At 40.4% G+C, this 16548-nt stretch overlaps 1 protein-coding gene across 1 annotated transcript; it reads left to right on the top strand.

The window, feature by feature from the left end:
• Positions 1-280: 280 nt before the first annotated feature.
• Positions 281-4698, top strand: MRPS30 (mitochondrial ribosomal protein S30). Its single transcript, XM_061469431.1, has 5 exons — positions 281-1040; positions 1293-1438; positions 2503-2605; positions 3126-3302; positions 4264-4698. The coding sequence occupies exons 1-5, from the start codon at positions 353-355 to the stop codon at positions 4530-4532; spliced, it is 1383 nt and encodes a 460-aa protein (XP_061325415.1). The 5' UTR covers positions 281-352; the 3' UTR covers positions 4533-4698.
• Positions 4699-16548: the final 11850 nt, after the last annotated feature.

The following is a 16548-nucleotide window of genomic DNA, read 5'->3' as shown; positions in this document are numbered from 1 at the left end:
CCCACTAACCCTTTCTCCCCAGCAGGGCTCAATCAGACCCCTACCAACTAGATCCCAAGAGTACGCCCCCACGCCGTCCGTATATCCGGGCGCGCCGCGGTGCCTCTCGGGAGCTGTAGTTCTACCACAGGAGCCATGGGGCCGCCTGTGGCTGCTCCGCGCTGTCGGGGAGATCGGGGCCCATCCAGAGACGGGACTCCCCAAGGGCTCCGCCCCTTTCTGTCCCGGCAGCGCGCTCTCTCTCGGAGAAGCGTGCCGATTGGAAGGTTGGCTCGTTCACGTGCTCCCCAGCAGCCAATCAGATTTTTCAGCTGCTGAACAGTGGTCTTCCGTTGTCTGTTGGCTCTGCGAAATGGCGGCGCCCGGGCGGCGGCGGTTGCTGTGGCACGGCCGGTGCTGGTTCTCGCAGGCCGAGTCCGCTGCTGTCCCGCAGCCCCCCGATTCGCTCTACCCGCCCATAGTGGCTTCCGCCACGTCGAACAGCAAGGCTTCTAAGCGGCGGCGCCTGGAGCACTTCAAGCAACGGGTGCACGCGGCGGCCTCGGTCGAGGAGAAGCTGCGGCTATACGGGCTGCTGCAGCGGCCCAAGTACATGGTCTACCCGCAGACCTTCGCCCTCAACGCCGACCGCTGGTACCGGAGCTTCACCAAGACTGTCTTCGTGCCGGGGCTGCCCCCTAGAGCGCCGCCCGCAGCCGTGAAAGCCCCGGGAGCGGTGGCCCCGGAGGCCGCGAAAGCCCCGGAGGTAGCGGCGGGAGCGGCAGCCGGGGCCGCCGGAGCCCCGGCGCCGGGAACGGAGGCCCCAGAGGCTGCGAAAACCCTGAAGCCTGCGGCGGGAGCGACGCCGAGCCTGGATATTGTCGAGCTGCGCTCCCTCGCCTGCGACGCCCTCCTTCAGGAGAGCTTCTACCAAAATAAGAAGCGGCCGTTCCTGTACCGCGATCAGGATCATACGCCTGGCCCTTTCCTAACGCAGCTCGTGTCCACCCTCGCCGCCTTCCTGTCCTGTCGCAATCCGCTGCTGGCTGCCTCTTCCCTCGGTGCGGATGGGTGTGGGAGGGAGGGGGAAGTGGGAGCCCTGGGACGGTGGGGCCGGTCTGTGGACCCGGCAGGAGTGTTGCTGATATAGTTGTTCAGACCATTACTAATAATTTACCTCATCTCTGTTGCCCCACATGGTGCGGGTGGATTTTAATTTTTCTATTTTGCTGCCGCTACAGAACAAGAATTGGGAGAGTACTAAATGCAGAGGGGCGATACCTGTTTCTCTCTATCCCTCTGTTATGTTTCAGATTTAAAACCTGAAGTTAACTATTACTGGCATCATGGTGAGGAAGTTATTGATCGTGGACACCGAAAGGGTAGAATTGATCCTGTGAGATTTCAGATAGATGATAAACCACATCTCCAGATACGCGTACCAAAGCAACTTCCAGAGGTGTGTATATTTTCAACAGCAATTTTATCCCATGTGTTTTCACTTGTGTTTCTGACAGCTGCTGAAACCATACAATAGGTGATACGTGGACCTTGTTAATCAGGCATGTAGCATGTTAATGCGTTTCTCAAGTCTTAATGGACTTACTCCCTTCTTGTAACTGCTTTGTAGGTACTGAGACAGTCTTTTGAACTTCAAGTAGGTCATCTTTGTGCTTTAGCAAAAGTGCATGTTGCTCCACTTCGTTAAATGGAGGTTTTTAGTTTATGCTTGTAAGACAAAAATGAGGCAAAAATAAGAAATGGGTGGAATGTTCTGAGTGGAGGATAATAAGATGAGAGAAATGGAGGAGAGACTAATGGTGTAAGAGCATGTATAATCTGAATGTGAGCTCTCTTACTCTGTTACTGCTTAACACGTGCTTTCTCAAATGCTCAGTTTTATGGAAGCTGATTAAATATTACAGTCTTTTTTTGTATGTTTATACAGTGGTAATAGTGTGGCCTGTGAGGGTCTGTTTTGTCCGGTTGCCACCACAGACAGAAAACTATGCTTCACTTTCTGTAAATGCTGAACATTTCTTGCTAACTTAATTGTACAATTTGGTGAGGTTAGTTATTCAGAAGTTAACAAACTTTGGAATTTTGGAAGAAGTGTGTAGGCAGTTAAAAATGTTACTTAGTGCAAAACAGTGAATATGTGTAAACTGACACTGCTGGTTCAAGTTTATTGATACCTGCTAGAAATGGTTCTTGCTCATTTTCTACAGAAGTGAATTCTGGTTTTGAAGATGGTACCAGCTGGCAGCTTTTTTAGCATCATTTCACACGATGTTTTTTGTACATTGCAGAAAATTCAGACATCAATGTAAGATGCATGTACTAGCATGTATCGCAAGACAAGAAGTTCTGTTGCGAAAAATGAGCTTTGGTTAAAGTTATGTAAATGTTGTATGTAAGCAAGACTCACACCTTCTGCTGTCTGACCAGAAAGTGACATATGTGTGGCCTGGTGTCAGAAGCATGACTTAGCTCATGATTTTTCTTTCTTCTATTTCTTACAAGGTTGTACCGCTAGAGGCAAATCTTGGAGATGTTCCTGTTATTGATCACAAACCATCCAAACTGCCGTTGTTCAAAAGGCAGTATGAAAACAAGGTGTTCATAGGTAAGACTTTCTAGTCATAAAATACTAACTAGTTTTAATGTGTGTACAAAACTGATAAAAAAAATGAACCCCAAAACACCCCCTTGACCTTTCTACTCCCATCAACACAAAACAGTAGTATATTATTTATATACTATATAAATCTGTATAGTATATAAATCTCTATTGAGATTCTGTGTCATTAAGCAATGGGGAGTAGCATCCACTGTGTGTATGGTACTCTGTGACCAGGTTTGCTTGAAGGAGTGGGTTGAATAGAAAATTGGCAGAAAACTAGCTTCAAATTTTGATTCATATTCTCAGAGTCATTTTAGTATGTGAACTCCTGCCATTTAGAGTGGAACAAGCCCTCCATTCTCACCTAGAAGTACAGGAATCTCAGCGTTTATTCAGATCGACAGTAGAGGTTCTAACATTCCGTTGTTTTGAGTTTGATAGTGAAGATGTGTTCGTATGCATAATGAAGATGGTTACTGACTCACAGGTGTTTGTTTTTTTTTTTTAATTTTGGGGAACACAGGATCAAAGGTAGCAGATCCATGCTGTTATGGACATACCCAGTTTCATCTTATTCCTGATAAACTAAAGCGGGAGGGGTTTATAAAAGCGCGTCTGGAGGATCAGATTGAAGTTGTTTATCGAGCTAATGGTATTGCAAGTCTCTTTGCCTGGACAGCAGCGCAGGCAATGTATCAAGGTGAGACAGCAAACTTAATTGGTAATGAGTGTCTCCTCTAAAGTTCTGTAACCTTTTCTCCTCACCTTTTTCTCATGCCTTTTCTTCTGAAGACCATCCTTTAAGTGGCTGTTTTAAATTTTGTTGAACCAATGAATGAAGCAGAGCTTATACAGGGCAGTTAGTTAAGATTTTGTCATTGAGTACTTTGACTCAAGGGAAATTAATTATGAAGAAAAATATTTTTTATATATATAACACTAAGAGCCTGTGCAAAAATCTCAGTCTTGCATTCACTTAACTGACATTTGTTCTGGAGAAGGGTGGTAGATATCAAGCTGTTTCTTTGTTGTGTAACAGTTTCTAGCAGTATTCACTGCATATGATACCAGATTCTTTTGAAGAATATTACTGTGTGTGCTAGCACACATGCATAAATAAGTAAGGAAAATATTTTAAGAAGACTACTAATGCTTAGTGAGAGTTATTTGAAGTCTTAATACTTACTGGCATAGGGTTCATAGTGTTGACTGTCTAATCACTGTGGCCAGTTATGCTCAAGCATACATATGTATGTTTCTGTTGTGAAACAGATGTTGTTCAGGTGCTCCACCCTTCTCAATAGGGCAGTGTCATTCCCCCTTAGGTCACTTGAAGGACTTGAAGGATGTATTAATAATTTCTGTCATTTCTAAGAACTTGGCTGCTCAGTGTGGAGTTTTTATCAGTCACCGATAGGGAATTGTGTACAAAAAGCAAATATGATGCTGTGTCCTGGGTCTTGGAAATACCTTTGAATGGTATTTGTGTTTTATCCAGTCTGTATGAAGAATGTTTGTATTGCTAAAGCAGACAGAACATCTTTCCTTGCTAAGTTGCTGTTGCAGTTACCAAGTATTTTTCTGTATTTCAGGATTGGGATTTAATTGTGTGTCCTGATACAAATTTCCTGTATAATTAGTGTTGTTTGTTTATTTTGTAGGGTTCTGGAATGAAGCAGATGTGACCCGTCCTTTTGTATCTCAGGCTGTAGTGACTGATGGAAAATACTTTGCTTTCTTTTGTTACCAGCTAAATACTTTAGCACTAACTGTAGAAACTATTGAAAATAACCCTCGGAAGAATATCTGTTGGGGTACAGACAGTAAGCCATTGTATGATGTTGTGGAAGATGGGAGTGTGAAAGGCTTTAATGATGAAGTTCTGCTTCATTTGGTCCGTTTTCTGTTGAACAGACCAAAAGAGTTGTAAATCATTAAACAATATGGTATTCCTGTTTGCGTGCCTGAACTTCAGTGTAACTCCATGAATTATGGGATAGGATATGCTTTAGTTTTAGTTTAAGCAAACACTATATACTTGAGCTTTATTTTTAATGTGTAATACTGTACACTGAAAAATAAATGTTTAGAATACCTCAATGTCTCTTGTATATTTGATGTTAGAGTTCTAGGTCATGTGACTACTTTCTTCTAGCAGATCCATAGCTCTACTGTTGAGCTATCACAGTAAAGTATGAATTCATATGACCATCTGGTTGTTGCTGGGTGACTGTTGTCTGGATACTCGCACCAGTGAAAAATTTCTGATTTTATGCCTGAAAAGAAATTAGTTGTCTTAAATGCTTACTTACTTTAAAGAGAAAGTGAGATCAGAATAAAAACTGTTCCTTAAAAGTGAATATTTGGCAATTTAGTTACATAAAGTGGATAAAAGTTTTTAAAAGTGAATAGTTGGCAGTTTAGTTACATAGCAAGGGAAATTTTTAGACATTTATCAAGCAATAGTGTAAACATGATGAAACTTGCTTCCAAAGTTTCTACTGTGAACATGCATACGCATTTTTTAACTGTCACCTCAGGAACCACAGAGAGAACTCTCAAATGTATTTGGGGTTTACAGTTTTCCTGTTGACTTGGAACCTTGAACCTTTCATACACTGTCACTGACCTGGAATTTTCCAGGGTTCTTGGTAAAAGCCAAGTTGTTTTTAAAGAGAGAATTCTTGAGTCATGCTGAACTCTTGTTGAAATACTTGCCTGCACATTCTTCAGCCTAAGTCATTTGGGATCCTCCTTCCTGTTTTAAACTGGCTCAGAGTATTTTGCTAATGAAGAATGAAGTAGTTGTACAGTCTTACTTGACTGCTACTTTGTTATGTCGGAATGAACTGTAGTTGCCGCTTTCTCCGTCAGTTGAAGGTAAACTAGATAAGCAGGGTATGCATGAGTACTGGTTTCTTTTTAAGGGAAGGAAGTCCTTAAGCAGTCTCTTTGTCATAACAATGCTTGAGTATTACTAGTTCTGATTGCTGCTGATCCTTGTATTAAATGAATGTTCCATGTAGAAACAGAAGATAAACTGCTGGGTAGGCTTGTTGATTATAAGGAATGATCTGTGATTATACAGAATGACCTTTGCCGAGGAGAGGTTAGACCAGATGATCCTTGATGCCCCCTCCAATGTGGTATTCTATGGTTCTGTGACCTAGTTTAAAGCTGAGGGATTGATACTTGTTTTCTAGTCTGATAAAGGGGTGATGCGAAATGAAAACAGTTGGAAACAACAGTTGGGTCTTCTGACCCCACCGACAATCTTCACATCAGGTGCAATATGGTATTGCTTTCATCGTAAAACTCTGAGTTGCCTACAAGTAGCGGCTGTGGAAAGCTGATGCGTAAAGTCAAAGAATCTCCTGTTCCCAGGATAAAAAACCACTAATTTTTCTGTGATTCAGCCTTCTGTCTATCCGGAGGGATTAGATGTACTGGAGCAAGTTCAAAGAAGAACTTTTTTCCGTTGTGCATCTTTATTAGTGACTGAAATACTGCTGTAGATGTGTAACCTGGTGGAAGTGTCGTGTTGGAGTGAGGGGGGGAAGTCTTTGTGTGAGTTGGCTTAGTTGCATAGTATCAAATCCAGCCTTTCTACAGCTGTCTTAAAAAGGGCATACCCTGGAAAAGCAGTTGGTGGCACTGTTTTACCTTCTACTGAGGAAAAAGTATAATGGGTATTGTTCTGCTGGTTTGTCACTGACTGGCAAAGGTGAGATACCATAATGTATACAGTTTACTAACGGCAGTCTTTCATGTTGTACTCGTCTGTTCAGGGTGTTTAATGCTGCCATACAACAATAGTCAAAAGTGTTGGGTTTTTGGTTTGTGTTTTTTTTTTTTTTCTCCAGATTGTATAGCTACTAAATGCTTAAAAGTAGAAATCTTAGAAGCTGCAGCATTCCTATTCTTGAGCTTTGCTCAGCAGAAATGTCCCAAGATTCTACTCCTTTAAGTCTCATGGGAGCATTGTTCTTTAGCATTCTATTTTGTTGAGTTTGCTGTTTATAAGAAACAAAGGCAATTCAAAGAACACAGGGTGGAAATCTTCAAGTTTGGATCTTTTTTTCTCTGTAATTTCTGCTTAGGCCTATTGAAGCATATCAGAAGGGAACTTAAGGCCTAAAAATAAGATTTGATTTTACAAAACAAAGTACTGAACTATTTTGTGTAAAACTGGTATCACCTTTAAATGGATGACCATTCTATGACATTCTAAGTGTATTGTCATTTCAGGTTATGAAACTGCAACTGGAAACTTTGAATGGAACTGCCTAAGCAGCCTTTCTCAAAATTAAACCTGAAAAGAGGAGATAAGAAGACTCTGAAACTTTCTCCTTTCTATGTAGGGTCATGTTGTACCAAATTAATGGGATAGATGGTTGTGTTTCCTTTCAGACAGGAGAAATAGCTTCAGCATTTATAGTGTCTGCTTGGTTGTGCAGAAGTCTCCTGATCTCTCTTCTGTACTCAGGTTTGTCATTGGAGAAGACACCAGCTCCTTTATGCTAGAAGCAGATGAAAATGTCCTTGTTCTGGAGCAATATGATTTTTTTTCCTGAGGCAAAAGTATGTCTTGGAGTCAGCTGGTTGTGAGTCTATTGACAACTTACTCTGCGGGCTCTGTAGAGACCACACAAGCTGGTGGTGCAACTGATGGAACCAATGAAAGTGGCTTTCCAGTTCATCCTGTGCTAAAATGAGCCATCCACAGCCAGTAGTGTAACCAGAGTGCGTAAGAGTATGAGGCCTGTGAAGTCTGCACTAAGCAGAGTCTGCTCTGGTATAGAATAATGTCCTGTTGAGCAAAACTGAGTCTAATAAACATAGCACCAAGAAAGCTTGTGGAAGAGGTTGCACAAGAACTGATTTGTCATGGAGGAAGTAACTTACCGAGTAGGTAGAAACGTCAAAGCAAATGGAACATGAACAGACTGACAATGAAGACCATGATGTAAGTTAGCAGTGACAAAACTTGAGCTATTGTCAAAACCAGATTGGCTGCTAACAGTATGTGACTGCATACATCTTGTTCTAGTAGTTTACCAGAACCCCACTGAGATTAGACCTTCAAGAAACAGAAGTTGAGGATCCTAAAAAAACATGATTGAGGGATGTACATGACAGCTAATAGAAGTCCTTAGTGTCTGGGACCAGGGAACTGCAGATGCCCTATGAAGGGCATATTTACCTTTTTGAAAAAAACTCTGAAGAAGGAAAAGAGGTAGGAGGATGCTTGTCATGCTTTTTTATGTCTCTGCAGGACTAAGTGCTATCTAGCTTATGATATTGGAAAGATAAATAATTCTTTTAGACAGGACAGTCATCTGTATGGTGTAGGGTTCAGCTGCACTGACCTGTAACTACCTGCACTAAAATTAATCTATCTTCCCTTTTTTTTTTCCCATTGTGCTTGGTTTCTGCATGATTTGAGGCTTCTGTCTGTAGCTGAAATATTCTTTGAGTGAAAATTCGGTATTTCTTCTATATCTTTTAATAACTGAAGTTCAATTTCTTTAACTACATCTCCTGCTACAGAATCTTCTCTGTTACCTTTCTTATTCCTTCTAAGTCATGCTTTATTTCATTTGTTTCTTTCCTTGTATGAAAGAGTTGATCTTAATGTGTATCCTGTAAAGGAAATATTCCTCATTTTGCTTTGGATATTCCTTTAACATGTAATCAATTCAGTACAAATTATCACTGATCTCAAGGGACATGATACAGGATTGTTTTCACTGTTGGGAGGTGTAGCTTCTAACACAAGATTGCCTGTACTGCAAGTGTGCATGCTTTTATCAGATATTCCAGAGCAGGTTTGAATTTCAGCCTTGAATTTCAGCCTGTAAAGGCTTTTTGTTTGGTGTTTTTAAAACAAATTAGTTTCTGCAACAGCACATTTCTCTAGGTAGTTGAAGGTGATTGGGAGGTGGAATTTTAAAACTCAAATTCTGGGATTGTTTAGCCTGGAGAAGAGAAAGCTCAGGAGGCATCTTATCATTGTGTATCAATACCTAATGGGAGAGAATGAAAAATATTTGGCTAGGCTTATTTCAGTGGTATCCAGCTATGATGGTATGCTCCCCTTCCCAGCCTGACCTTCATTTCCTGTAACCCTGCTCAAGTGATTACCACCAGTGGTGATTGTGATGGCTGCATCAGACTCAAAGTGAATTCAGGGGAGACAAACAGCAGCATAATAGCCAAGGGTTAATTTGAGAAACTTGCCCATGTGTGCCCACCAGCCATAGTGCTGGTCAAGGTCTGACTCAAGCAAAGTTTGGAAAAAACTAGCATCTGTAGTTGCTTTGCAAATATGACTATGGGTCAGTTATCTTACTTCATATGTAGTGGACAGTCCAGGGCCTCTTGAGCTCTCCTGTACACCAGTGGACTGAATGCCAAGATCTCTTCTTTAGTAGGAACACCTCCCAGGTTTACTTCTCAAGTTTGTGATTCCATTTTGCAACAAGTAACTTGCAACTTACTTGTTATTAAGTGATTAATAACATGCTAAACTTTGAAATCTTAGCTAAGTGATAGAAGAGGGCAATCATACAATCCTTTAGACACAAATTGTTGACCAAGTCTGAGACTGCCTGGATCTAGCCACACCTAAACTCCCCTCTGAGAAGGAGTTTAGAATGCAATACCAGTGAAAGGGCAAAAGAAAAGAGCCATAAACTGAAATGCAGCAAATTCTACTTAAACGTTTTATTTTACCATAGTGGCAGTTGATTGCTGGAACAAGTTGCTCAGAGAAAGATGTCACCTTTCCGTCCTTGGAGATACTCAAAATCAGACTGGTCAGCTCTGGGCAACTCTGTAGGTAATTCTTCCCTAAGTAGGGTGGGTGGACTAGACAGGAGTTGTCTTCCAATCATAACCACTCTACAGTTCTGTGCATATAGATTAGTGGTCAGTGTAAAGATGAGACACTAAATGTGTAGGAAGAAACCACTTGCAGAGATTGGGATCCATAGTGCACACTGGGCCTGGATCTTCTCTCTTTTGAACTTACTGTGGTCATCTGTATTTGTACATTAATTCAACATCAACAAATTTTACTTGATACACAGCTGCAAATGACTTCAGCAGAAGAGAAGACCCTTACATTATGTCTTCCTTTCTTGGCAGAATACTGACACTGATAATGCAGTTAAGGCTATACAATGATTTGTTTTATCTCCAAGAGATTTATCTCAAAGCAGATTTACCTCTGAGCTTCCTATCAGTATAGTGATTCCTTACATATAACCTCTGACATGTTCAAGTGTCTCCTCCCTTCTAGAAAGCAACAGCAGGCAGTAGTGACTCAGCCTGTGTTGTTCGTATATAAAGGCAGGTGTTTCATTCTGTATATAAGCGTAGATGCCAAATTCAAACATTTCCTGAGCCTACCGATAGCTGCTAGATTAGGACACCATTCTTTTTTGAAGCAGATAGTGTTTAACCTGTGTGAATAATGCCCGACTCTGATCCAGTTACTGTTTAGAAGCTCATGTCAAATATTTTATTCTTATTTTAATAGGGCAGATGTGCCCACATAAACTGTTGGGAAATCTTCTGTGAATACACAGACAGAACTTGCCATGTAAAGCTTCTCAAGTTGATAAGGAAAGTGAAGAAGAATGGGAAAACAGAAAGGGGACAGTAATGTCTGTTACTTAGAGAAATTATCCAGAAGCATAAAGATAAAATTGAGGTGGAGCTGAGTCAGACTCTGCTAGGGTAATAACATTTAGGATCGCAACTGTTATTAACACAAGGGATTTGCACTATTAGATGACTTTATTTTACAGTTTTGAAAGTAGTAAGCTGTAATTTGATGTTTTTTAATAGAATGTTATTCTTGATGAATATCATTTGGGACTGGATATTTAAAAAAATACTTACATGCTTAATGTTGCAATTAGGTAGGTTCCCATTAGTTTTTTTTGATTTTATCTAAACAAGTTAGATTCTTAAATCCTGATCATTTTCATAGAATTTTAATTTAGGTTTCTAAGGTACATAGGTATTTCCATTATTTTTAAAATACATTTCTAAAGGCACTACCCTGCCTTTTGAAAACATTCAGCAAGATTTCATTACAATACAAATCTACTAAATAAAGAATCCAGCTTTGCTCAGACTGGATAACTTCTGAAGCATGCTGCTTTTCACTCTTGTAAGCACAGTATTATGCTGACCATGAGCTGACTTAGCACATGGCCGGCCTGGCACTGGGGAGACACTAAATCAACATAATGACAGTGTGTTTGGACATTTGCTCTCTCTGGAGACTTACCTACTTGGCTTTTCTGAAAATGTCATATGTGCACAAAGAATTATGGCTAAATCAACTATATTTTTGCTACAAGACATTGGATCAGACTGTGGCATTACTCTGAAACTGTGGATAGCTGGAGGCTATTGGGGCTGAAGTTTAAATGTCAAGTGTAATGTTTCCATTTTACCTTCTGTGATAAAAGATGTCTAGGAAATGGCAGGAAGGACTGGAACACCTCACTGAGTAGGCTCACCACTAGAGCCAAATAATGTAAGGAAACAGTTGGGAAGGCGCTGTTGAAGTCTTCTAAAGGCAAACTCTGAGATAAGTGATTTGAAACTGTGAACAGAAATGTTTTTATGGGAGAGGATAGTTTATTTATATGATCTAAAAATAATGACTTTGAAAAATAGTAGCTAAAGAGATTAAAATAATGCAAACTGTGTGGGTCCATTGGTTAGGTATTAATGTACTTAACTGATACTGACAATAAATAACACAGACAAGACACCTCTGAGATAAGCATGTCGTTACAAGAGGCTTGTATCCAAAATCTTACTGACATAGGGAAAAGATTGACTGAAAGAGAGGTCTGCTAGCAGGTCTGTGTATGTGTTTAAGAGGTAGAGGCAAGTGCCAGAGCATTTGGGTGCACGAGTAGAGGGAAGAGTAGGGGTGGTGAGGAGCCAGTAGTTATCAGGTGAAGGACTGTGAGAAAGAAAGAACCTTTCTGGCTCTCACCAGTCTCCCCACTGAGGTCACACTCCCTTTCCTGAACTTCTGGGCAGACCCTTTCAGATGGCTCTAAATTGTGCATTCTGGTTTTCAGCTCAGGTACGATAAGCAGTGCAGCAGCTTCCTTTTTGAATCTCATCAGAAGCTGGGTCAATGCCAGATAGTTTAGCCTCACAATTTCTGCAGAGATGTTTTTTGCTTCTCCCTCTTGTGCTTTGAAGGTACTTCAAAATGTATGTGTCTACATATTGTCGCTAAAGTAAATTTAAGAAATATTTGATAGATAATGGAGACTTACCTTGCCTGACTATGCTTTGACTAAAACATAGTTGTCAGTATATAGTAGTTTCACCTCTTTTGGAGTTGGTAGAATGGGAGGACCTCTCTGAAGAAAAATTCAGTCCTGCTGAGAATTAACTTATCAGCCTCTGCCAATGCCTATTCAAAGATACTTTCAGTTTCCCTCTTTCTTCCAGTGATTGTAGCTTTGATTTTTTTATTTTTTTTTTTTTAATTTTTTATTTTTTCCTATAGGTCTGAATCTGGTGAAGTGTTCTGTGATACTTGAAATGCTTCCTATGAAGACAGGCGAGAAAATGGTACATGTTCAGCCTGGGGAAGAGATGGCTCTAGAGAGACCTTAGAGCAGTTTCCAGTGCCTAAAGGGGCCTACAAGAAAACTGGAGGGGTAATTTTTACAAGGACATGTAGTAACAGGAAAAGGGAGAATGGCTTCAAGCTGGCAGAGGGTAGATTTAGCTATTAGGAAAAAGTTCTCCACTATGAAGGTAGTGAGGTAGGTTGCCCAGAGAAGCTGTGGCTGCCCCATCCCTCGCAGTGTTCAAAGCCAGGTTGGACGGGGCTTTGAGCACCCTGGTCTAGTGGGAGGTGTCCCTGACTTCAGCAGGAGTTTGGAACTGAGTGATCTGTAGCATCCCTTCCAACCCAAACCATTCTATGATTCCATGAAATATGATAGCAAAGGGAATAGATATTTTATGGATCCTTCGAGCTGGGTATTCCAGTCCCTGCTGTTTGAAAGAAGACTGGATTGGTTAGTCAAGGTGACTTTTCCCAGGTATTTCTGCAGAAATCTATATCCTTCAGAACATCAAGTATTGTTGTAGGCAGAACACATAACACTTTTAAAAAAGTGTTATCTGACTAACTTGTCTGTCTTGGTCTCAGCCAGTAGGAGGAATAGGTGGATGGATTTCCAAGGTTTGTTGTTTTGTTTTTTCTTGTTGTTGTTGTGTGTGTTTCGGCTTTGTGTCTCTGACTGTGTTCTTTCTTTGACATTCCTTGTTTGTTTTTTTTTTCCTGGCAGTCTTCAGGAATGTTTGGAGGAGTGGAAATGTGGCACCATAACATACTGAAAGCTTTCTGTCGTGTTTGTGAAGGAGGTTACTGAATTTCATTAGGGAAAGTCAAGGGAATTTTGAACTACATTCAGTGCTTTAAAATTAATGTGCTTAGCTCCTGTCTACAGAAATATGATATGTAATTTCAAACCACTTTTGAGGTAAGCAGTTTCAAAATCCTTTTATGTCACAGTTATTGTTTCCTATGGAGGATAGAATAGTTGTTATGGTATATAATGTGGTTGGCAGAAGGGGAGGACTCATCACAGGCGGAGAGAGTGAAAAAATGGAGTACACTGCTAGAGTTAAGTCCAGGGGAATACGAGATAGAAATCAGTCATGGAAGATTTGAAAGAGGCTGACAATATTCTTATGGAGCTTTACCACTAAATTAAGTGATTTGCTACCACTTCATACTCACTTTTCCTGGTGTTGCTTAGAGTTGTCCTAACTCTGAAACCAGTTGATTTCAGCTGGGATAGAGTTTATTTTCTTCCTATTAGCTGGTGCAGTGCTGTGTTTTGTCTTCAGTCTGAGAACAATGCTGATGACACACTAATGTTTTAGTTGTTGCTGAGGAGTAATTACCCTGGTCAAGGACTTTCCAGTCTCATGCTCTGCCAGTGAGGAGGGGCGCAAGATGCTGGGAGGGAGCAGAGACAGGACACCTGACCCAAACTAGCCAAAAGGGTATTCCATACCACAGCATGTCATGCCCAGTGTATGAACTGGGGGGAGTAACCCAGAAGGGATTGATGCTTGGGTTGGGCTGGGTATTGGTCAGTGAGTGTTGAGCAGTTGCAGTGTGCATCACTGCTGTTGTTTTTTGGCTTGTTTGGTGGTGGTCTTTTTTTTTAATCTTTCTTTTTGTTATTTCCCTTTTCATTATTATCATTATTAGAATTAGTATTATATTATACCTTATTTTAATTATTAAACTGTTTTTATTGCAACTGACAGGTTTTACTGTTTTTTTTCTGATTCTGCTCCCCATCCCACTGTGGAGGCAGGGAGGAATGAGCAAGTGGCTGCATGGTGCTGAGTTGCTGGCCAGGCGTGAACAACGACTGGAGTTAATTTCAAATATTACTTCCTGCTGTTTATATCTGATGAAGGCTCCTCAGTTTGTGTTGTGTGGAGCAAAGGTGAGGTGTTACAAATTCAGATGCTGTCCTTTGTACCATGTAAGGATTAGAATGGAAGAAGTGTTTGTGGCACGACTTTCAGATGAGTACCTAATGGAAACGAAGCCCTTGCCTGAGCAAGAAGTGTGATTTTTCTTTCAAATAAACACCCACTCGTTTCCCTGTCTTCTGGAGAAACGAAAAACGTAAAGTGGAATAGGAAAGTGCTTGAGTACTGTAAAGAGAATCAAGGAGCTCCTTTGCCGATGGACTTTAACCTTATGTTCCTTACTTCACTGTCTCTCAGAATTTTACTGGGAAGATGTTCTTAAAAGCTTCTGCTGCAGTTAATAGAATACAAATTGTAGTCTCGGTTACACTGCTATAAATTTGGAGTAATTCAATTGAAGCTTTTGCTAGAGTAGCAATTGTAATACCTAGTTACTGTGTTACTATATATGAATGTATGAAGGCTAATAGTTACCAACTTGTGCAAAGTGAAAAAACTCAGGGAAGGAGGAAATGCCAGTGAAGACAAGGGGATTTTTGTACGTGCTGGAAAAGCGGGGATGCATATTAAAGCTGGGGAAAAAAAAAAAAAAAAGGACCAGAACTGAGAACCATTAAACAAACTGGGAAGAAGTAGCAAAATAAACCTCATATGATAAAATTTGGGGGAGAGTGAAGAACCATGTAATTCCATACTTAATCCTACTTCAAGATAGCAACCCATGTATTGATTCCTCCTCCTCTTTTTTAAAAAATATTATCAAAGCTGTATATGAGAAAATACTTGTTGAACAGTTCCTTGTCAAATTTGTGAGCAGCAGCTCTGTGGGAGTCTGTTTTCAAGCTTCATCCAGTTCACAGGTTCGTGTATTTCCAAATGTGATTGCTGTGGAGGGCTGACTAGATATGGCTGTTGGTTACTGTGGTACAGGTAATAAAGTATTTGATATTAATGTTATTCATGTTTGCTTCTGGATTCTGAAAAGCAGAGGACTTCAATGTTTTTTTGTTTACAGGCAAAAAAACCTAATCCGAATCCCACAAAACAAAAACCCACCCCAAGCAGAGAAACCTAAGGAAAAGAATAATAAATCAGCTATAGTCAACATCAGGTTGAAATTTGCCAGTTTGCTTGTTACTGAACACTAACATACCATGTCATGAGGTATTTATAAGGAAAGGTTAAAATGGAAATGAATGGACTAAAGCTTTGAATTTAGCTCTTCTTTGAGTAGGAGGTTGGGCTAGATCACTTCCAGCAGTCCCTTTCAATCTTCCAGTCTTTTGTACTTCTAACAAAGGGAAGGAGAGGGAAAGCTATGCTTTTAAAGGTTGTATCAGATAATCCTTGAGGTCCTTTCCAACCTGGTAATCTATGATTCTATGACTGATGCTAAATTACTGCTCTCATAAGTGCGACCTCTCTTGTGTTACTTCTTGGAGAATGTAGTTTGAAAGAATGTCATTGTTTGAGATTTTTCGCTTCTTAGTTTATGTTGTAAGCCTGCATTGTAGGTGTATTATGGTCTCCTAGAAGATTTATCTGAAGGCTTTTCTGTGAAGTTATGTGAGTTATGTAGAGCTAGAAAGTAATAGCAATATTTTTGCGGGAAATATGCTTTATTAGTAATTGGGTCTGAATGTTAGATAATTGCTTATTTACTCTCTGGAATTTTGAACATTTGTAACAAGACAACCTATTCAATATGTGCTTGGGCTTAGAAGTTGGTCGTCTTTGAAAAGAAGTTTTAGTCACCCCCTCAGGAAGTAAAAGTAATCTAGTCTGATTTAGACAACCAGTCACGCAAGGGGCACACAGGACACAATACAGTCAAAAATGTACTTTCTGAAAAAAGCCCCATGTACTGAAATCATTTGGGATCAGCTTTCGGATGTTTCATAAGCAAAACCAAGGTTTAACTTCACCAAATAATGCTTCACATTAATGCACCCAGCTGTAACTGTAAATGTCATTTGCTGAACTGCCTGACTATTCATCCTTTTGACCAAGGTTTATGGTGGTGTGAAAGGAAGCTTAACTTTACAAATATGGAATGTATAGTAAAATTATCCCCTTTTGTGAAATTAGAAGGAGTAAGCTTCTGATGGGTGTTTATGTACTGTGCTGGCAGATTATAAAAGATTAAAAGGAAATTTTAATGAAGTGAAAAGCAGTCCTTGCAGCTTCTAACCCTTGATTAGAGGAGCAGAAGCTAGGGGATTTAGGAGGGTTTAGCAAGATGAGGTTGATGCTGTAGGGAGATTATGACCTGCAATTGGAACCAGTTGCTTGTCTAACTCATGTTTCCTTAGATAGTGCATTTAGGGCCCCAGTTCTTTCAAGACTGATGAGGTGAGATGGGCAAAAGAAAAGTAGTCTTGAACTAGTTTGAGACTTATTTTTATTTGTCAAATAATAAACCTCATAAGTCA

This window comes from Pezoporus flaviventris, unplaced genomic scaffold (genome assembly GCF_033815535.1).
Source record: "Pezoporus flaviventris isolate CSIRO_AGI_PZ_B2104156 unplaced genomic scaffold, CSIRO_AGI_Pfla_v1 ptg000057l, whole genome shotgun sequence".
NCBI lineage: Eukaryota > Metazoa > Chordata > Aves > Psittaciformes > Psittacidae > Pezoporus > Pezoporus flaviventris.
Note: the sequence above shows the minus strand (reverse complement) of the source record. Positions and strands in the feature narration are given on the sequence as shown.